Source organism: Nuphar pumila, chromosome 10 (assembly GCF_984573655.1).
Source record: "Nuphar pumila chromosome 10, dmNupPumi1.hap1.1, whole genome shotgun sequence".
NCBI lineage: Eukaryota > Viridiplantae > Streptophyta > Magnoliopsida > Nymphaeales > Nymphaeaceae > Nuphar > Nuphar pumila.
This window is the reverse complement of record NC_143258.1, coordinates 113,527,836-113,551,402: the sequence shown is the minus strand read 5'-3', so window position 1 is coordinate 113,551,402 and position 23,567 is coordinate 113,527,836. Positions and strand designations below refer to the sequence as shown.

General features: G+C 38.2%; 1 protein-coding gene across 1 annotated transcript in view; it reads left to right on the top strand.

Moving 5' to 3' along the window:
* LOC149827971 (RNA binding (RRM/RBD/RNP motifs) family protein) overlaps positions 1–20,209 on the top strand; it is a 41,255-nt gene extending 21,046 nt beyond the window's left edge. The window contains exons 2-9 of the mRNA XM_090019769.1: positions 1,291–1,391; positions 1,527–1,917; positions 2,735–3,616; positions 4,066–4,123; positions 16,040–16,101; positions 16,197–16,303; positions 16,392–16,479; positions 19,349–20,209. Of these exons, the coding sequence (XP_089875895.1) occupies positions 1,291–1,391; positions 1,527–1,917; positions 2,735–3,616; positions 4,066–4,123; positions 16,040–16,101; positions 16,197–16,303; positions 16,392–16,479; positions 19,349–19,693 (2,034 nt within the window). The 3' untranslated portion in view covers positions 19,694–20,209. The remainder of the gene's footprint in view (positions 1–1,290; positions 1,392–1,526; positions 1,918–2,734; positions 3,617–4,065; positions 4,124–16,039; positions 16,102–16,196; positions 16,304–16,391; positions 16,480–19,348) is intronic.
* Positions 20,210–23,567: the final 3,358 nt, after the last annotated feature.

Genomic DNA, 23,567 nt, shown 5'->3' with positions numbered 1-23,567 from the left:
CAGATTTGTTGCAAACACCTCCTTAGGGATCAATTTGGGGACATGGTTTTGCAAAAACATCTCCTGTTTCGGTTTTGAGTGGATCTCTCAAAACATACGTTAGGGTTCAGTTTTGGGCAAATCTCATTTTTTTCGGGTGATGTGATGCAATAAACAGAGGACATATTTTCTTTTTATGTGTAAATGGGTTTAAAATGACCCTTTTTATGCTTAACCCCCTCTCCCACTCACAAGATGGTTGGATGTCACCCTCCAAGCACCGAGAACTTTAAGTTCCAACGATAGTTGACTTGTACAATATGGTTTGAGATGACCTGATAATCTTGATTTAGTGATACAGTGCAATTTTTACAACATTGTACTTGAGTGTTGATTTCATTTATCTTTGCTTGGGAATGTTAGGGCTGCACAACAAGCCGAGCTAGCTTGAGCTCGCCTCAGGCTTGACTCATATAAGCCTGGCTCAAACTCATACAAATAACTAAACATGTCGAGCTCGAGCAAGAACTCAGGCTCAGTACAAGTGAATGAGCCGAGCTTGATCAAGTGGTTGAGCTCGATAAGCTCAATTAGGCTGATTAAGCTCAGCCCCTATAGTTATGTAAGGGAGGGAACATGAATATGTATAGTTTTTGTTCACCAAAAGGCAAAAAAAAGGGCCTTACCCCAATGGTTAAGTTGTTTGCTTTGTATGATAAATGAGGCAGGTTCAAATCCCACCCCATCCTCTGCACCTTAACAATTCTTTTTAATAAAATTTGCCCAGCTCTAGCTGAGCCGAGCTTGAACATCTATTATGGTGAATGAACCGAGCTCGGACAGGCCAGGCTCAGTTCAAGCTTGGCTCATGTGCAGCCCTAGAGAATGCACATTCAGTAAGATTATCTGTACGCTTATGTTCAGTTGTCTAGTGCCATAGTGTTATTCCTTTAGTGTTTGTCATACTTTTGTGTTTGTTTATGGCTTTTTTTGTCAACGACTTGCCATTTTTCTTCTTGAGAGTTTGAGATTGTTTCCTTGGATGTGATCTGGTTCTTTGTGTGTTGCATGATCTATCAAAACTTGGATGAAGTTGTTGTAACCCGTATTATCAAAATCTGACAAAAATGAAAGAAGTGAATAGTAAATGGCATGTTCTTATCTTGAATCCGCTTCTGCTTTTACCCCATCTATTAATTGTTAATGTAAATTCTGCAGCCTGCTCCTATATCAAACAAGGGAAATAAATATTTGGTTTTTGATGTATAAAGCAAGGGATATCATTTCATGTCTTTCATCTTCCATCTGCAGGACTATGTTATTGTGCTAATCAAGAATGGAAAGCATAAAGAAGTGGCAGAACAAGACCTTCATGTCTTCCTTGGGGACAACTGTAGTTCCTTCGTTTCCTGGTAATGTCACTAATTAATGTTTGATTTATCTTGATTCTGTTGGGCACGTGGAAGTTGTCTTCCCTTGTGACTTCATGATTAAACTAATCAAATCACTTCTGGCTATTGTTTATTTCAATTAAAACTTTGATGCAGGTTGTGGGATCATCTTTCTTCAAACTCGCATCTTTATGTGAAACCTCAGGAATCATCTTTTCAAGATGAAGTGGGTCAAACTAGAACTTTGTTGGTTGAACATGCCAAAGGAAATGATTCAAAAATGGAGCATCACATTGACAGCTTGTCCTTGGACTCTGAGCATATTCAAGAAAGGTCAGTGAAAGAAGCTGGTAGTCGTCGCAAAAGGCAATGGAAGGGGCCAACAAGGGATGCATCAGAGCCCCTTCCTGTTCGAACGTCTGAGCTTGACAATTATTGTCCTGAGGATCATGGTCATGCCAGATCTAATGTTCAGAAAGGACATAATCAACACAAAGAACAAGTTAAGAAAGGGCAGAACAAGCACATAGAACGAAGAACAACAAAGGTTAGGGACATTTCTCTTCTTTTGAGGACATCTTGTAGACCTTGCAAAGGTGAAATTATTGTCAGTGACTCAGTGTGCTTTATATGTTTCCATTGATTAGTGAGTGGAATGGGATGCTATATGGAATAGAAATGTGGAAGATAACATTTCTAGGGCTAGGTATTCCTCACGTGTGCTTTTATGGTGGTGATCATCTGGATAGTGATTGGTGACGATTGTATGAGCCTTTAGTGATATGATGCAGGTTAATCACTTGTGGTTGTCTGTATCCAGTTTTTATCAGCTCTGATTAGCTAAGATGGGTTAGATATAGGGTTTGATGAAATGATCAGTTATTGTGTGCATGCACAGACATATTTTCATATGCAAGGGTCTGGACATATACACAAACACACATAGAGACTTGAAAACTAAAATCATCTTTGCATGTGGCCTGATTAGACACAACTTTTTCCCCTTTTCGGAAGTAGGTTTCAGCCTTTAGGTGTTCCACAATATTAGCTTTCAAGAGAATGCTTAATATTTATTACTTTATCAGAAAAGAAAGTCTACCTTTTTTGTTGAATCTGTTTTATTCCTTGCGTCCTTGTTGGATGCTCTTTGTAGCCCTGTTTCATTTCTTTGTCCATTTTAAATATCACTTATGCTTGACTTTGGTAATGAGTCATCTAAGATAACTGATATTTTGGTTGTTGTGCAAACCACTGAGTATTTATTTGGCTTATGAGAGGATTTCTACTTGCTGTACCTTGTATCATTTTGTGATTTCTTTTTGGTTATGTTAATCTTAGAAGAGCTTTCCTTTTGCTGTTTGTAGGGAGCTGCAATATCACATACTAAGATTGATGCCCCTCGTCGACTGCTTCAATCTGCTGTGCGTGAAGCTTTGGGCCCATTGAGGTCCTCAGATTCGTTGCGATCAGAGCCAGCATTCAAGCGTCTGCGATCTGTGGTTTCATCATCTACTTGTGATTCATCTCTAGACAAAATTTTACAGGCGAAGGTGAATATGCCTGTTTCAAAAGTAGCACTTTCCATGTCCGCTGCATTGAAGGCTGCAGCAGAAGCTGCTTATGACACATCAACAGCAAGACCATTACGAAATGTTATTAGCAGACTAGGCCATGACACATGTACGGAAGCATCTGGCCTTGTGATGGAGCTTGAGAATCCTCACTCTAAGGAACCATACAGTGACTATAATAGGGATTTTGAAGGGGACTTTGATTCAACTCATGAGAGTGGCCAGCCTGATAAAATTCAATCAAATGAGCACAATAGGGAACTTGAAGGGGAACTAACAAATCTAGACAGAGATACAGAAGCAATCTCTGGTTATGCATCTCATTCCGATGCATATCATGGTGTTCATGATGTGGGACAAAGTTTTATGGATGTTGACCATACCTCTTACTCTGAAAATAAAGGGGATGATTCACTAATGGTACAGTACAGTGTAGCTCCTAACTCAGGTGATGTTCTAAGGAGAACAAGGGTGAAAGATCAGTCTGCTGCTGTGATGGCAAAACCGACTCACAAGATTGTGAATATCTCTGTGAATGTGAATACATGGAAACCACCTCACTTTGAGTCAGCGAGTGATGTGTCAAAAGTGGAGGAGCAGACTGGTTTGCAGGACAGAAGAGTTTTTGCTTACAAGCGTCAGGAGATTGAGAACACTGTAGCAGGTGACAGAAATGTAAGTGTAGCAAAATTAGGGATTAGTTGCGCCTTTTTTTTCTGATGATGTTTCTCTCTATCAATTTTGAGGGTTTATTCTTAAGGAAATGCAATTTCACACGATCATGGTACAAATAACCGTTCCAGTACCCTTGTTTCGAAAAATGAAATGTTTGACAACTTTATATTATATCTTATAGAATTAGAATATGTTCAATATTTGTTAGGAAATTGCAGCATCTTTTTTCATCCTTCTTGTAATGTTTCTTCTTGGCCTTTGCTTACTCTTTCTTCTATCTACCCATTTTTTCAACCATTGGTTGGTCTTCCCTACAAAAGCAGAGGCTTTGGATTGCTTGTTTTCAAGCATGAATATTTATATAATTTTCGAGATTCATAAGAGCTTGTTTTGATTGATTGTCTTAATTATCTCCTTCCTGAACCTATCTGTTCTGCACTTTTGAGCAGGAAAAGCCTCAAGAGGATGTTCGTAAGAAGGAACAGAAGACCATGTCATCAATGCCTGGTGAGTGTTTTGAATTCTTAGGGTGATGGTACAATCTTCTCAAAGTAGCCCCACTGTAGCTTTTATTATGTGGCATCGGTGCTTTTTTCTCAATTTCATTTCTAAAACCAATAAGAGCTATTCTTTTGTTTCCTTGTGCTAGTGGTTTTTGTTAAGATTAATGTATCCTTTTTTGTATATATACATATTTATGTATATAGTAAAGTATATATATATGTGCATATATATCTTTATATACATATTATATGTATATATTTATATTATAATATATATATATATATATATTATATTTATTGTAATTAAATATATATAAGATATATTTGGGGACCAAATCAAACTAGTTGACTTGGGACCAAGTCAAATTAGTTTGACTTGCTCCCAACGGCTAGAATTCTAGCTGTTGGGAGGTGCCTCTCATTGCTTGAGAGGACTCTTTCTCTCCTTTCTTTCCTCTATTTCTTCCTCTCTTTCTTCTCTATAAATAGGGGTGGGCGTGTGCTTTGTAAAGTGAGAGAGTGATGGGTAGTTTAGGCTTATGAGTGTGCACTCCGCCTGTGTAGTTATACACTGCCGGTCCCAAGCCCGGATAAAGGAGGAGGGTTGCGGTAGGCCTGTGACAGCCAGCATAAAAACTTTGTCATATCCTATGAAAATGAACCAATATGAGAATTTCGTTGGGGCGTTCCCTACTGAGCGACGCGCTGTACTCTCTAGGCCCGGAGGCAGTGATAAATGTGCAAGGGTTGCTAGGTCGTCGCCCAGAAGCGACGCGTCACACCGGCGCCCGGGTGTGGTGTCAAATAGGCAAGGGTTCCCTCACTTTGTTGGACGGGTGGGGGTAAAGAAGTTAGTCCAAGACCATAAAATTAGGTTAGCCACTTGGAACATAGGGTCTTTAACTGGTAAGTTGGTAGAGTTAGTAGATGTTATGTGTAGGAGAAAGATTGATATTTTATGTCTTCAAGAGACCAAATGGGTAGGTGAGAAAGCTAAAGTGATAGAACCTTGGGGATATAAGATTTGGTATACAGGAATAAATAGGAATAGGAATGGAGTAGGGATTGTTATGAGTCGTCAGTTTATAGATAATGTAGTTGAGGTCCGTAGGAAGGGTGATAGAATTTTACTTATTAAATTAGTATTAGGTACGGATATTATTAATATTATTAGTGTTTATGCACCTCAAGTAGGTTTAGATGATTCCATTAAGCATCAATTTTGGGAAGATTTAGATGGAGTAGTACAAGAGACATCTTATGGAGAAAAGCTTTTCATCGGCGGTGACCTTAATGGACATGTAGGCATTAGTAGGGATGGATTTGAGAATATCCATGGAGGCTATGGTATAGGAGAAAGAAATGAAAGTGGAGAAAGGATTTTAGATTTTTGTTTGTCCTATGATATGATCTTAGCAAACACCTGGTTTAGGAAGAGGGAGTCTCACCTAGTAACATTTAAAAGTGGGGTTAATACGAGTCAGATAGATTTTTTCCTACTTAGAAAGAGAGATAGGGGTTGTTGCATCGATTGTAAGGTTATACCAGGAGAAAGTGTAGCTACACAACATAGAGTCTTAATTTTAGATCTTAGAATTAGACAATGCCGCAAAAGGGATAGACATAGGATAGATCCTAGAATTAAGTGGTGGGCACTGAAAGGAGCTAAACAAGGAATGTTTGTAGAGCAGGTAGTTAAGGAAGTTGATTGGTGTCTCGAGGAGGATTCAGAATCAATGTGGAATAAGATAGCGGGTGGTATGAGAAAGGTAGCTAAGGAGGTATTGGGTGAGTCTAAAGGCGGTGCACCACTAGGTAAGGATACATCATGGTGGAATGAGGATGTCAAATTAGCTATTAAGGTTAAAAGAGAGTGTTATAGAAATCTAAGTAAGAGTCGTGATAATGAGAATTTGGAGAAGTATATGATAGCAAAGAAGGAAGCTAAAAAAGTTGTTCGAAACGCGAGGGCTAAGGTATATAAGGAGGTTTATGACAAGTTGGATACCAAAGAAGGCGAGAAGGATATTTATAGGCTTGCAAAGATGAGAGATAGGAAATCGAAGGATTTGGGTATGGTTAGATGTATCAAAGATGAAACGCAAAGGGTTTTAGTCAAAGATGAGGAGATTAAGGAGAGATGGAAAGATTATTTTGATAAGCTATTTAATGATAGTCATGCTCAAGATCTTGGAGACTTCTCCATTCCTTTTCATGAGATAAATCGTGACTTCATGCGCAAGATTCAAAAGAAAGAAATTGCAGAGGCTTTGAAGAAAATGAAATCAAGAAGGGCAGTTGGCCCAGATGGTATACCTATCGAGGCTTGGAAATGCTTGGGAGAGAAAGGTTTAGAATGGTTGACAAATCTTTTTAACTTGATTTGGCGAACAAATAAGATGCCTAATGAGTGGAGGAAGAGTACTTTGGTGCCTTTATATAAGAATAAGGGTGATATACAAGATTGAACAAACTATCGTGGTATAAAACTCATGAGTCATACTATGAAACTTTGGGAGAGGGTGATTGAGTCTAGGTTGAGGAAGGTTGTCATGATATCGGAGAATCAATTTGGTTTTATGCCTGGAAGATCAACTATGGAAGCTATACATCTTCTTAGACAACTTATTGAAAGATATAGAGAGAGGAACAAAGATTTGCATATGGTTTTTATTGATTTAGAGAAGGCATACGATAGAGTACCTAGGGACGTTCTCTGGTGGACAATGATGAAGAAAGGTGTTTCTCTCAAGTACATTAGTATAATTAAAGATATGTATGAAGGAGTAGTAACCAATGTCCGCACTTGTGGAGGGGTGTCAACCAATTTTCCGATAACGGTTGGGTTACATCAAGGATCTGCTTTAAGCCCTTTCCTATTTGCGATAGTGATGGATGAGCTTACGAGATCAATTCAAGAAAATGTACCGTGGTGTATGTTGTTTGCTGATGATATTGTTTTGATTGATGAGTCTAGAGCTGGGGTTAATGCTAAGTTAGAATTATGGAGACAGACATTGGAAGCTAGAGGTTTTAAGTTGAGTAAGAGTAAGACTGAATATATGGAATGTCGGTTTAGTAAGCAACGAAGTAGTGATGGGAGTGTAGTGAAGCTTGGTGAGCAAGATATACCGGTGAATGATTATTTCAAATATTTGAGATCCATCATTCAAAAGTATGGAGAAATTGATGGAGATGTAAATCATAGGATAAAGGTTGGGTGGATGAAATGGAAAAGTGCTACTGGAGTGCTGTGCGATCGTAGAATGCCATTGCGGTTGAAGGGAAAGTTTTATAGGACGACTATTAGACCCGCTTTTCTATATGGTACGGAATGTTGGGCTGCCAAGAGACATCATATTCAAAAAATGAGTGTAGCTGAGATGCGGATGCTTAGATGGATGTGTGAAAATACAATAAAAGATAAGATTCGGAACGAAGAGATACGTAAGAAGGTAGGTGTTGCACCCATTGAAAATAAGATGCGAGAGAATCGTTTACGGTGGTTTGGACATATTCGGCGAAGGCCTAATGATGCTCCAGTTAGAAGGTTGGAGAAATGGGAAAATATATTAGTTAAAAGAGGTCGGGGTAGGCCTAGGAAGACTTGGATGGAGATGATAGGAAAGGATATGAATGCTTTGAACCTCACCGAGGACATGGCGTTGGATAGAAATGATTGGAGGAAAAGGATTCATGTGGAAGACCCAAAATGAATTTCTTTTTTGGTTCATATCGCTGACCCCAATTGTTTTGGGATGAAGGCGTAGTTGTTGTTGTTGTTGTTGTAATGAAATTATTCATTCATTCACATTCCTTGTGTTTCTATGTTTTTGTCCAAATACATTATGTTTCAATTCTTGGAATTCATTTTGGAGTGCATCGGGATCCATGTCATTTCGTGACAGTTTTTTTTGTCTTGCTCCATGCTGATCCAGCTGTTTTTTCTGTTCCTTTTCTCAATGGATGCCCTTTTTTATTTCATAAAAGGGGAAACCACCATCCAGTATGTATTACTACTTGACAGTAATACCCAAGTCATGCATGGCATTTTCTGTCTGAGGCAAGAAGTGCATGAAGAAAATGCAATCTTGCACATATTTCTTGCATGCTTCCTTCTTTCAATGAGTGAAAAGATGAAAATAACATTGATTGCCTTCTCCAGAACCATTTGGTGAAATGACCTAATGTCATTTCAGCTGAATGGTTGTTGCTACAATGAAGTAGAGGGGATAGACCATACCACAAATTCTCTCGTGTGTTTGTGACACCTAGTCTATTTCAATCTCATGTGTTTGTAGCACCTTTAATCTATTTTGATCTACTGAAATAAACAGTACATCTTGTGAACATTGTGGCTGTCCTAAGCACAAGCGAGGAAGTCAATCGTTTTTTACATATGGGAAATGAGACATAATGCTTCTTATGGTAGCATCGTCTAACTATATTAAAAGCCTAAAGTACCCTGAGCACCATGTAATACCTTAAGGTTCTGACTAGGAGTTGGGCTTTGGAGGCAGTTGGCCATTAGAGAAATGAAGGGAATCCAAAATAGAGGTTCTGTAAATATCTTCTCTTTAGGAGAGATTTGAAAAGCCTTCTGTCCAATTATCATGTCTTTGGATGTTCTTCCTCAATGTCCCAAAGCTCCCCCCCTGATGCCTTTGTCCCAAATTGTGTCATTCAAAGGATTTTGACCACCTCTTAAAATCCCATACTCTTAGTTGTCAAATGCGGCGCCTAGGCGACCTAGGCGCAGCCCCATCGCCTGGGCTTTTGGGTTTGGGCGGTAGGGCCCTTTTTTACTGCCTAGGTGTTGTCTAGGCTTAAAGCCTATGTTTGTCTATTTTTTTTTAACTTGGTTCACCACTTGGTCAGTCATGCCAAAAGAGAGGTCTCTCTCTCTCTCTCGCCCTTTTGTTCTCCCTCTTGGTTTGTTTCAACTGTAATGAAGTATGCGGAAGAATCAAGAATGCAAATGCATTCACAATGTCCAACAATGGACTTAGCACAAAGGCACAAAGAAAGAAATCCACTAAGGAATAATACGAAAGGCCTTGTAACAAAGCTACACACAAAATAAATACTCTTTTTATTAAAGAGGAGCTCACGAAAGCTTAAAAGAACACAAGGGGGAGTACCCCTATTTATACACTCAAGGGACCACTTGGGGGCTCCCAATAGAGTCGTTGGGAGCCCCCAACGGTCACAATTGTGACCGTTGGAGGCCCCAATGATTCTATGGTGGGGCCCCTTAAGTGGCTTATAAGGAAGAAAATAAAAAAAATAAAAAATAAAATAAATACAGAAAATAAAAAAGAAAAACAAGTACCCCTATCGAGTATTGTGTGAAATGACCATAATACCCCTATCGGGTTTTATGGTGTATTTGAAGATATATATATATATATGTATGTATTGATACATATATTTTAACACCCCCTCAAACTTTACGGGGAGATGACCGGAAGTTTGACAAGGAGAAACAAGAAGCGGGGAGCAGAAAGTGCTTTAGTAAAAAAGTCTGCGAGCTGATATTCGGATGTGACGTATGATAGTGTAACTGTCTCACGGAGCTACTCATCACAAACATAGTGACAGTCCGTTTCTATATGTTTGGTCCGCTCATGGAAGGTGTGATTGTTGGCAATATAGATGTCACTTTTGTTGTCACGGCAAAGCTTTGAGGCACCAGAAATTTCAACTCCCATATCTTGAAGAAAACTTCGAAGCCACACAAGTTCCATTGTAGCAGTTGCCATAGCCCGATACTTGGCTTCAGTAGATGATAAGGAGACTTTGTACTGTTTTTTGCATCTCCAAGCAATTAGCGAATCTCCTAAAAAGACACAAAAACCAGTAGTTGAGATTCTATCATTTGGGTTTCCTCCCAAGTCAGCATCAATATAGGCAAGCAATTTAATGAAGAGAGTGAGGATAGAAATAGCCCTTTAGTTAGAGTGTTTTTGATGTAGCGAATAATCCGAAGCACGACACTCATATGCACAGTTGTAGGAGCATGCTGAAATTGGCTGGCAGAGTGAACATCGTGAGCGATGTCTGACCTGGTGATGGTCAGATAGGTGAGAGATCCAATGAGTTGTCTGTAGGGTGTAGGATCATCCAGTAGAACCCCATCCTCTAACCATAGTTTAGCGTTGATAACCTCTAGAGTCTCCACCTTTTTGTCATCTGAAATTCCAGATTTGGAACATATATCTGCAACAAGCTTCATCTGTGATAATATATTCCCTCGGGAAGAGTATGCAACTTTAATGCCAAGAAAATATCTGAGAAAACCTAAATCAGACATATCAAAGTTATCTTTTAACATATTTTTAACGTCAATAATACCACTTTCATCATTGCCTGTGATGATCATATCATCAACATAAAGCAAAAGAGTAACAATACTATTACCTGCACTTTTAACAAAGAGAGCATATCATCAACATAAAGCAAAAGAGGAACAATACTATTACCTGCACTTTTAACAAAGAGAGCAGTGTCAGTATAACAAGAACGAAATCCCAACTTGATCATGATAGCACTAAATCTATCATACTAAGCCTTAGGGGCTTGTTTAGACCATATAAAGCTTTTAATAATTTAAGGGTTTGACCTTGTTCAAGAGTAATTCCCGGCGGATGGTCCATATATACTTTTTCATTTAATTGACCATTAAGAAAGGCATTTTTAACATCTAATTGAAATATAGGCCATTTCTTAGATGATGCTACAATAATTAGGGTTCAGACACTAGTCATTCGAGCAACAGGAGCAAAATTCTCCTCATAGTCAATGCCGTATTCTTGTGAGTATTCTTTAGCCACTAATCTTGCTTTATATCGTTCTAAGGAATCATCACTTTTTGTCTTAACTTTGTAAACCTAACGACATCCAATAGCTTTTTTATTTGGAGGAAGTTGAACTAATTCCCAAGTTTTAGCCTTCTTTAAGGCATCTAGTTCTATCCTCATTGCTTCAATCCATGGTTGCCAGTTGAGGAAGCAGGAGCGGGAAGCGATACGGGAAGCGAGGCACTTTCAAAATTTTAGGAAGCGGGGAAGCGTGGGACCACTTAGGACCGATTCGGGAAGTGTCTCGGAAACGACCTAGGAAGCGTCTCGGAAGCGAGGGGGAAGCGAAAAAAATAAAAATAAAAAATAAAAATGCAAAAAAAAAAAAAAAAAAAAAACAGGGGAAGCGTGGGGGAAGCGTGATGGGAAGCGCGCTTCCCATTAAAGGGAAGTGCGCTTCCCATTAAAGGGAAGCGCATCCCCCATTAAAGGGAAACTCGTCCCCCATTAAAGGGAAGCGCGCTTCCCAAAAAAGGGGGACACTTCCCCCCACGCTTCGGGGAAGCGCGCTTCCCCTTTTAGCTAGGCGCTTCCGGTAACCCTGCTTCAATCCAATGCAATATATTTTTTTCTTGATTATAATGAGAAGACTCATAGTATGAATGTAAAGCTATTAGACAAGCTCTGTAATTTGGTGAGAGAGATTCATATGAAACAAACCTATTAGGTGAAATTGATTATCTAGAGGAGCGCCTAAGGGAAGTTTCTTCTAGAGGTTCATTAAGCCACACAAATTTTTCTAAAGCAATAGTAGGTTTCTCTTGCTCACGCCAGGTGTAAACATGTAGATTGTCACCATTAGTTGGTGGTATTTCAATATTATGTGTCTTCACTATTATGTGTGTTTTCTAATATTTCCGAATGACTTAAAGATTCATCATTTGTATCTTCTAAAAGATCATTTAAAAACATATATTCAATTTCATTTTGTTTGTCTAATATTTCAAATCCGTTCTCATCTTCTAAAAATGTCACATCTTTTGAGACATATAACTTATTGTTTTTATAATCAATACATCTATAGCCCTTTTAATTTTCACCATATCCCAAGAATACACATTCAATTGCCTTTAGTGATAATTGATCTCTTTTATGTAAAAGAACAAAGCATTTACATCCAAAAATACGAAGACGATTGAAATCGGGTGTAATTTTAAAAAGTTTTTCATAAGGAGAGATATTATTTAATTTTGAGGACGACATTTGATTGATTAAGTAAGTGGAGGTTGACACGACTTCGACCCAAATTTTTTTAGGAATATTTTTAGAAATAAATAATGATCTAGTGGTTTCTAAGATATGCCTATGTTTTCTTTCCGGTAGACCGTTTTGTTGTAAAGTTTTTGGACATGATCTTTGATGACAAATGCCATGTTGTTTTAAATATGTTTGAAATTCATTTGATAGGTATTCTCCTCCGGAGTCGGATCTAAGAATGGATATGTGACTTTGAAAATGATTTTGAATTTTTGCACAAAAAAGGTAAAGACTTCCGATTTAAGGTTAAGAAAATAAATCCATACATATCTAGTATAATCATCAATAAATGTCACATAATATGAATAACCACCTTTAGATAGAATCGGAGATGGTCCCCATACATCGGAATACACCAATTCAAAAGGTCTAGTTGAAATAAAGGTTTTTGTAGGAAATGGAATAGACTTCATTTTTCCAAAAATGCAATCCTTGCAATTGATATCTTTTTCTTTACAAAACTTGTTTCCAAAAGGAAAAAGATACATTTTAGAATAACTTGGATGACTAAGTCTTTTATGCAAAGGTTCAATACTTTTATCTTGGACATAAGTACAAAAAGAGTTTGTAGGGAGTGCCAAGTGATCCATGTAGTAACAATCTCCCTTTCTATGGCCTTGACCAATCCGCTTCCCGAACTGAAGATCCTGCACAAAGCACCCTTGAGATGAGAAAGATATTTCACATCCATGGTCGACAATTTGGGAAACGGAAAAAAGGTTGAGTTTTAGTTTAGGAACTATTCGGTTAAAGCATTTTCATGGGGAGTCATGTGAAAAGAAGCTTCGAAATCTAAAATCCAAGAATACGTACCGGGAGGTGACGAAGAGGCAATGACGGCATCGGAGGTGGAGGAAGTAGCCTTTAAGATTTATTGGAGAGCCATGGATATTTGACCAAGAGTGTCCTTGAGATCCCCGTTTTTGCCTTCATCTTCTTTAGTGGAGGATTCCTCAACGGAAACCATCTTAGGCTTGAAAGTCCCATTTATTTTTGGGCATGCGGGTTTGATATGTTCTGGCTCATAACAATGATGACATATAATCATCTTCCTTCCACCATTCCCTTGTTTTCCAAAATGAGGTGACTTGTATGTTTTAACATGATTGTCGGGTTTAGATACAGCAAGAACTTCATCCATGCTTTTACTCATGCCATGTCGAGTCCCTTTTGAGTAATTTCGGCAATGACATCCTCTAATGGAGGAAGAGTAAATCTATAAAGGAGTGAGGATCTCACTTGTTCAAATTCGGGACGAAGCCCAAATAAAAATTGAAACAATCTATCTTGTTCCATTTGTTTTTGTCTAAGTTCAACATCCTCCATAACCACCCATTTAGGCTCTAAAAGAGCCAATTCATCCCACAAAGGGTTTAGAGCACTATAGTAATCTTGGATGCTCATATCCCCTTGTTTTGTAGTTCTAACTTTCTCTTGCAAGAAATAGGCTCTTGCTAGATCTTTTTGGGTATACATATCTTTCATAAAAAACCAAGTATCATTGGCTCAACAAAATTTTGCAATATTTGCACATACTTTAAATTCAATATTATTCATAAACCATGCTAGGATTTTTGCATGGTTGTTCTCCCAATCTTCCATTTGACGTTGATGGTCTTCTATTGCTTTGAGGCGAGCATCTCCCTCAAGAGCTTTTTCTTGATCTCCTTCCATCTTTGTGAGCTTAAGTTGAGGCTTCAGAACGATCCCCATTACATAACCCCAAAGCTTCTTTCCTTTGAGATTATTTTACATTGCGGATGCCCACATCATGTAATTTTTTTCATTGAGCTTGAATGATAGGTCGATCTTGGTCTCCATTGCTTCAATAAGATAATATATAAAAGAAGTGGAGAGAGAGACAAGATTTCATCTTGGAAGAATCGGATGGCTCTGATACCATGTAATGAAGTATGCAGAAGAATCAAGAATGCAAATGTATTCACAATGTCCAACAATGAACTTAGCACAAAGTCACAAAGAAAAAATCCACTAAGGAATAATACGAAAGGCCTTGTAACAAAGCTACACACATAAAATAAATACTCTTTTTAAGAGGCGCTCGCGAAAGCTTAAAAGAACACAAGGGAGAGTACCCCTATTTATACACTCAAGGGACCACTTGGGGGCTCCCAATAGAGTCGTTGGGAGCCTCCAACGGTCACAATTGTGACCGTTGGGGGCCCCAACGACTCTATGGTGGGGCCCCTTAAGTGGCTTAAAAGGAAGACAAAAAAAAATAAAAAATACAGAAAATAAAAAAGAAGAAAAACAAGTACCCCTATCGGGTATTGGGTGAAATGACCATAATACTCCTATCGGGTATTATGGTGTATTTGAAGAAATACACATATATATATATGTATTGATACATATATTTTAACATCAACAAGAAGAAGAAGGTACACTCCTCTCTCTCTCTCTCGGTTTGCTGTCTCCATCCCTCGGTTTTTTTCTTCTTTTTCCCCCTTTTTTCTCTTATTCTCTTTTCTTTTTTCCCTTTTTTCTTCTTCCTGTTTTTCCTTCCTTTTTTCTTTTTGTTTTTTCTTCCTTTTTCCTTTTTTCTATAATTTATGTTTTTCAGATATATATAACTGATAATCTTGTATTTGTATATATATATAATATTCTGTATTTTAGTTATTATAATATGTATATTATATATATTCTGTATTATATATATATATCTGTGTGTGTATAATTCATATATAATCTGTTTGATTGTTTATAAGTTATATTTCTGGTTGACTGCTTCTGATTTATATTTATGGTTGATTGTTTCTGATTTATGTTTTTGAGTTATATTTATGGTTGGCTGTTTCTGAGTTATATATTTGAGACGTTAGTTAAATGTGATGTTTTTAGTTATCATGAACTATTAGTAGTTCGGTTATGACTTATGACATTTTAGTATGACTTGGATGCAAATTTAATATTGTTACGACTTTAATTGTGTTTACATGATGTAGTTGCCTTTTATTTACATTGTCAGTTCTCAGTTGCACGATTTGTTTATTCAATTGTTCGTTTCTTCTTCTTATTTGTTCATTGCTTATTTTATGTCTATTGTTAAATTTTTTGTATACATGATTTTATTTTTTGTATATTGTTTATTCACATTGTTAGTTGTATGGTTTGTTTATTCAATTGTTCATTTATTCTTAATTTTTTTGAGCAGGTTATTAAATATAATTGCTTTACAATGTTCATCGACATGTTTTTTCTATTGCTTATTGTTGATTGATTTTATGTTGTATACATGTTTGTTATTAATTTTAGCAGTTTGTTTACATGTTTTGTGTAATTTGTTTATTTTTTTAATTGGGGTACCGACTACTCCGCCTAGTCTTTTTAGGGGCTCCACCTACCGCCTTTGACAACTAAGCCCATACTCCAGCTACCCACAATGGTGCAACAAAGAACTGTAAATGCTCACCATATTATGTATTTTTTCAAAATGCTACAATGCCCAAGACCATGATTGCTTAAATGGTATAATTATGACATCAGAAAAATGATCTGATGCTTGATTGGAACCTGTAAATGCACATATCCAGAATGCATTACATATTGTAGACATGTAAGCTTGGGTGAGTGTAGGTTACCTGCCTTCACCTTTGGTGCTTTCATGTATTTACTAATTTAAACATGATTTTTGTCATAATTAAGCTCTCAAGATCATGCTTCTGTGTCATTTATCACTAATACAATGCCTTTTACTGATAGTTACCTCATCATGTTGACTACTCACCACATTTCCTGCTATTCATATTAATTAATTAATTGTCTTTTTGTACCTGTAGGGTCTCATCCTGCTATTCGCCCTACTGATGATGTTGAATCTCGGATCATCTTTGTCAGCAATGTAAGAACCTTGTCTTGGTTTTGTCTTGTCCCTCGTAGCGATGCATTTGGGGATTTGTAAAAATTTTATCTTTTGCAACTTGTCCGCACTTTCAGGTTCATTTTGGAGCAACAAAAGACTTGCTTTCTACACACTTCAACAAATTTGGTGAAGTGCAGAAGGTTGTAATCGTGACAGACGCTGCAACAGGTCAACCTGCAGGGTAACTTGTTAAATCTGTTTCTGATTTCTTTCAAGGAAAGGATCCATTGAAACTTCTTTTAGTCATTATTTGCTCTCCTGTGAAATAGATCTGCCTATGTGGAATTTGTGCGCAAAGAATCTGCTGAGCTTGCATTGTCCTTGAACGGCACATCCTTTATGTCTCGCATTCTCAAAGTAAGTTGGCCTATCTTGCTTCCACTCACTGATGCTTTTTAGCGTTTTTTTGTTACATGTCACTTCTACATTTAATCAGATGTCTCTTCGATTATCTCGCATGGCAGATATCACTAATGCAATATTGTAGATGCCAATGACTAATGATGTTTTGTAATTTTATAAGAAATGATAAAAGAATTCTTTGCAGTTGGAAAAGAGCTGCAATTGGTTTAGATCTGATGTCTGGTACCCAGTTGACCTGGATCTGGTTTATTGCATTGGAGGATGGAAAAGAAGACCATAATGAAAATGGGATGTCAGTTCAAAACAGAAACAGCACGAAACCATTAGAGTAACTTGCTTTGGATAACAATTATATGTGGAAAAATATTTGCTATACTCTAGAGTACTGTATACTCTAGCTAAAACTTATAGGTGCAAGTTTTGTTTCATCAATTTTACCACAAAGGTGCGTTTAACATGGTCTATTTAATACATATGCACTTCTGATTGAGTAGTTTCATTGTAAAAACCAAGGTTGCCAGACTAGGAAGCGGAAGCGGGAAACGATACGGGAAGCGAAAGCGAGAAGCGAGAAGCGATGCATTTTAAAATATATAGGAAGCGGGAAGCGAGGAATAAAAAATATATATAAGAATTGAATGAGAATCAAAATAAAACACAAATAAAAACTAAAATAAAAGTGACTAATACTAAATTTCATGATTTTTTAGTGTAAGAATTAAATTTCTAGCAAAATCTAAAAATGCTAACTACCAATTTAGCGAAAAGCACATGGAAGTGAGTGAGAAGAGTTAGAGAAAACACATAAAAATCATGAAAAGTTGAGTAAGAGAACATATAATAAGAATAAATGAAGCGTGTGGAATGCATAGGAGAAGCGTGGGGGAATCGAGGTTCTCATCAAGTTTGGGAAGCGAGGAGTATCGCGCTTCCGAAGCGAGTTTTCGGGAAGCGAGCTTTCCACCTATCTAAGAAGCTTCCGGTAACTCTGGTAAAAACCAAGGTTGTAAGTAGCGTATCGTTACCTGTATCGATCGACCCAATAGTAATATCGTATCGTAAACGTATTATAAGTTTTTAATAAAAAAATTCAAAAAAATCAAGAAAAATAAAAAAAATCAGTAAAAATTCTAAAAAAATCATTTCACATGAAATAATGATGAATTACACAAAATACATACATAAAATCGCATTATGAAGCATTTATGCTTCTATTACATACCACAAGAGTAATACTTTCATATTACATAAACAAAAACATCTTACAAGATTTTTTTTTTAATAAAACATGAATACGTGATACATCAATAATCATAATCATCTTCATTATCTTGTTCTTCGACATCTACATCGTCCCCAAGATACGTGGGGTCTTCATCATCTACTTCTTGTGCTCCTTTATGTTAATCTATCGAGTGTCCTTTTTATTCAAAAGAATCTTTGCTTCTTTTTCAACCCATGCACCTAATTCATCAAAATGTTCCAAACTGATGGGATCAAATTGCTCTTTGTGCGTCCTTGCTTATAACTTTTCAATTTGCCTAAAAAGATGACATGAAAAAAATTAAAATTAATTGAGTTTTAAATGAAAATGACAAATGAACTTTATAATTTTATACACCTCTGCCTAATTTGTAAGTTGTAGCGAACGTAGACGAGGTCATTGAGCTTTTTGTGCTTCAATCTGTTTTTTTTTTATGGATTTGCTTAAAGACACTCAAGTTTCTCTCGCATCTACTTGCACTACATGTTTGGCTTAGAATGCGAATGTCAAAAGCTCCCAGATTTGGAATATCATTTTCAAACTTGGCCCACCAAAAGTTTGAAAAAACACAAGAAAATGAGAAATCAATTATAGGACAATAACATATATAGAATCATACAAAACATCATAACTAAATAAAAAATTGAAATTAAAATTGAAATAGACAAAATAAATTCCCTAGATGCATTATGACACGTTTCACACTGCTGCATGTCTCCCCATATCATACAATGTATTATCATAACTTTTCATTTCCTTACGAATTTGATATTGAATGCTATAATTAGGGTTCAACCTTTTGATGCAATCCAAAAGTCCTTTATTGACTTCCCTGTTCATTTTAAAAGTAGGAACATATCTAAATATAAGATTTAAATAGTATGTTGCAACATGTAGAGGTTGATATAGTTGCCCAATCCACCTATGATCAATGATGTTCTATATAAGTATCTATAATTTTTTTTTTCAAATTATCTCTAATGACCTCTTTTTGCCTTATCTATGACATTATAGAGATAACTCATAGCTTGTCTGTCTTCACTGTCAACCAATTGAAGCATCTTCACCAAAGGTATAATCATTCTCAATAACTTCATGGCTTCATGCATGAATCCCAGAACTTACTTCTAAATACAATATGTACAATTTCTCTGGGCTTTATTATTTGTGCATGGAGATATATGCACTCAACTCATCTGGTGAAAATAATTTTTTTAGTTCAACTTTATTCTTTACTAAACTTTATACTATAAAAAAATTCGTAGCAAATCTAGTAACCGCACTACGAATCAACTCAGCACCACTAGTGGACTTTCTCATTAGGCTAAAAACCCTATGATTGTAAATACATTTAGTCATTTCTTGGCCCCCTCCACCACATCCTCTCTCTCCCTCTCTCTCAGCATAATTTTTCATATTGTGTGAACAATCATAATTACCAAAGAACATGACTTCACCTTCATGTTGGTTTATCTCATTATGGTAACTCTGGCTTTCGTTTTGACCAGTTTGACGCCTCTATATGTTGCATTTTTAAAGCACAATCATGTTCTTGCCATTTTCTGCTTGATTCTGATATTATGTTTATTGCTTACACAGGTTGTTCCTAGAAGTTCTGTATCCCGAGAGGCTACTCTGCTGATGTCACGGTCTCGGTTTCACCGGCCCTCCCCATACTCTTCTAAGCTGCTTTCTGGTGCCCCTTTTGCCAGAGGCATGGCAGGCATGTATGGAAGGCCATTTGCTTTGAAGGTTGGTCCCCGCAGTTTACAGTGGAAGCGTGATTCTCCATCAACAGTGACTGCCAATGGTGCAACTGACCATCAGAGTGGACCTGCTGCTGGAACATCTAGCATTACGCCTTTGGCTGCTACCCCAAGGAGAGCACTAACATATGTGCGGAGTGAGTTGAAATCGGCCGATGGGAATTCATGTCCAGCTTAAGCTTGTGTGCATCTTGACATTTTGTCTTGGCCAGACCAGAATTCATTGGTTTTGATCGTGAATAGCCATGTATTTCGGAATCAATATGCATGCCAAAGGTTGAGCCACAGGAAGTGATGAAGCTTAGAAAGAAAAGCTTTTGGGTTGCTATGTTTGCCCAAAGGTTTTAATAACCTTCATAGAATTTCTTTTTTCCACCAAGGCATTGGTAAGAAGATGAAAATATGTATTTATGGACTGGTCTGAAAATTTGAATAGCCTCTATGCATTTCATCACATAGTAAACAAATGAAAAGTATCTTTTGTGTTATTTTGATAGAATTTGGTGCCTTGTTTGTCGGGTTAAGAACTAGTGTAAATGAGAACCTATAGTTGTGATTGAGAGGACGAGGATGGCTCAGGGTGGGCTTGTTTAAGTTTCATAAGAGGGCTGTTCTTGTATATGTGAAAGATGGCTCCCTGCACTTCATATTGCAGATGGAGTGTGTTCAATAAAACACCGCTGCTTTTACTGCTTATCGAATTCGCACGTTGTAAGTGTACAATCAGTGGCTTCTTGTAGGTCTGACTGCTGCTGTGGAGATCAAGGCCTGTAATGAACCTACCATCTTGAGATGGGCAGTTTGAAGCTGATGTACGTTCATCGTGTTCCTGATTCCTTGTTTGATTGGAGCCAATCAATACCTTTTTTATGCTTTTTACCATACATTAAGATGTGCAATGCGTTGCACGTTTCTGGAATTGGGTATGTATGATATTTACATGGACAATGTCATTGTTCGGTTGGGTCCTGCATAATTAGGGGTGTACATCAGGTTGGTTCGATTGGGCTTGGGTGAGGCCCATGAAAATACAAGGTGCCGGGGGAATGACCTGATCTGCTGCCCCAGGCCTGAAACTTCTCATGCCCGAGCCGACTTGGATGCATTTAAGGTCGTGCTTGGGCTTGGTCAATCCTTAACGGGTTGTTTTCCTAACCAGTTTGGCAGCTAACCTTATTTCCATTGGGAAAATCCCATTTAGGGGCCAATCTTTTGCCCCTAATTTCAAAGTTTCTGAATTTTCTGATATAAGCATTGAATTTCTGGAAACTGGGCCTTACCTTTACCATTATCCATCAACTCAGGTTAGATCTCAATTAAAATGAATCAACTGACAATAATATTCTTCATGATCAAATGACCAAAATACCTACCCTTCTCTAAGTACTTGTCAACTCCAACGGGCAACAGGAGAAACTAGAAAGGTATCACGTTTCAGAAGATGTTGGGCGTTACTGTTTCTATTTAGCAGTTTTCAGAAATGTGATGCCAATGTTTAAAATTAGGGACACTAACACAAACAATGACTGTTCGGCTTGGTTTGACTCGTATAAGCTCATTAATAGGGGTGGCAATTTCTGACACGACCCGCCAACCCGACCCGCCAACCCGCCTCTTAGGCGGGTTCGGGTTGGGCTTAAGCCAACCCGTTTAATAAACGGGTCGACCCGTGTATTAAACAGGTCGGGTTCGGGTTGGGGGTATGCCAACCTGCCAACCCGGCTGACCCGTTTAATAAACGGGTTAGGCGGGTGGGGTCAACCCGCCAACCCGACCCGCCAACCTGAAAACCCGTTTACCCGACCCAACCCATTTATTAAATGGGTTGGCGGGTCGTGTCGGGTTACCCGTTTATTAAACGGGTCGGGTTCGTGTTTGCCACAGCCGACCCGTTTAATAAACGGGTTGGGTTCGGGTTGAGGTATGCTGACACGCCAACCCGACCCGCCAACCCGCCAACCCGACCCGATTGCCACCCTTACTCATTAATAACAAATTGAGGAGATTTGGCAGAGGTTGGCAAATAATGAGATTTGATTCAGGACTTTCCATTAGTAATAACAAAGACAGATCAGACACTCTCTCATCTAGTCAGAACCAAAGAGTCAAGAGATCACCCCCTCTAAATCTAGAATCCGAACGCTCCAGTCCAATGACTACGAGGATCTGGTCTATAATATTGAAAATGATTTAAGTGATGTGTGACCAAATCCCAAGTGTCTAGGGAGAGGAGAGCCTACACACACTCTGAGATTTCATCTTTGATGGGGAAGACGGTGCCCCCAAAGATTGCGCCTTAAAAATTTGTTTAACGTAAAATGAAATATAAAAGAACTAAAATCATCAATCTCTATTCTCTCCTCTACAATGAATATTTATAGCAATCAAAGAGAAACCCTGAGAACCCTAATCTTACTACAGATATGAGATAGATCCGATGTCAAATAAGATCCAAAAGATGACTCTAAACTAATATTCAAACTAGTTAATTACAAAAGACAAAGAATCAAAATTGATCCTATGGACCTGGTAGAATCATGCTCCTGCGTCATTCTTCCAGAGTTGGACTTCACTTGCACTCAAGTTTGGATCACGCTTGCCCTTTTTTCAATTTTGATTCACCCGTAGGAAACATCAATCTATTAGCACCCCTTGCAAAAATGGGTATGCTAACGATGACAGAATCCAATCTAAGAAGTACCTAAGCAACATGTAAGTAGTGGCCTGATACGCGGGTGGTTGATGCAATAGAAAGACAAACGGATCTACAAGTAAGATATAGGCCAAACACAATGGATCCATCTCAAAAGGTTGTTGGATCCAAGTAGGAATAATTGGAGCCAAAGGCTCTACAACTAGATTTGGATTTGGATTTGGACCTGGGTCAAAAAGAAAGGAATTGTCACATATGTAGGTTGAGTTTGTAGGGTTTTGGAACAAATATGGGTTCATAACAAGGTTAGGAGGGTTAAATAATGGTTTTAGGGAAGATTTCATGTCAAAGAGGTTAGGATTTGAGAGGATTTGGGTCAGACCCGAGTTCAAAGCCAGAGAGAACAGATTCTGGACTTGAGAACCATCCTGAAAAACATTCAGGATCGGTCCTAAAGAAGGGTGAACCAATTTGTGCAATGTATGAACCCGTGTGTTGAATCAACACCAAGAGAACCGATTCACCCGCTTCGTTTTATGAGGAAAGAGAGCGAGGGCCTCCCCTATCTCTTGCAACATCAGCAGCTTTGGGGGGCTTTCTTTCGCCAGCAGGAGTTCCCTCCGTCCGGCCATGTCCGATGAGGGGCCGCCAGCGGGTCCCCCGCCGGCCTGGTGTGGTTGCAAAGAGGTGGGTTGGAAAACCCCGCTGATTGTTTTTCCTTCTGTTTTTGGTGATTGACCCCAGCCTTGCACGACCATAAGTTGATCGTTGGCGATACCTAGACTAGCGATTTCTCCTTGATGTGGCTGATGGGCGGCATGATAAATGTTTGCCCCAAGGGTTTCGATGATGCTTTCTGTGGCTTCTTCGACTGACCTCGATCCGACTATGTTCTCCTCACTGGTGGGTTCAGATTTGGTGATAAGACAACCCACTGATGGGAGGGCTTTCAACAACAGGAAATCCCCATTGTTGCTCGCATAGTTCGCATGGTTGATTAATGCTCGACATTAGGGTTTCATTGGCACTCTTAGCATTGCCTCCCGGGTTGCACACCGACCCTTGGGAATCATGCGTTTCTATTTGCGCCATTATAGAATTCATCCAGGCGGTGACATCAATTAGATCAGAAAGTCTCCCGTACAGGAGGCGATTGAAATTTTAGAAAATGATAGTGCGTGCGACTCATGTATCAGATCTTTGAATCTTATATGGTCACATAGAAGCTAAACATGACCAAGTCCGAGTATGGTGACAGAGACATCACATCACCCTAGGCACTGTTATAGAATCTAGATCAAGAGATATGATAGACACATCACATGACCCTGGGCACTTTCATTCTTGATGTAGAAATCAGACCCATCTCCCACCAAATTCTGTTCCATGAGCTAGATAT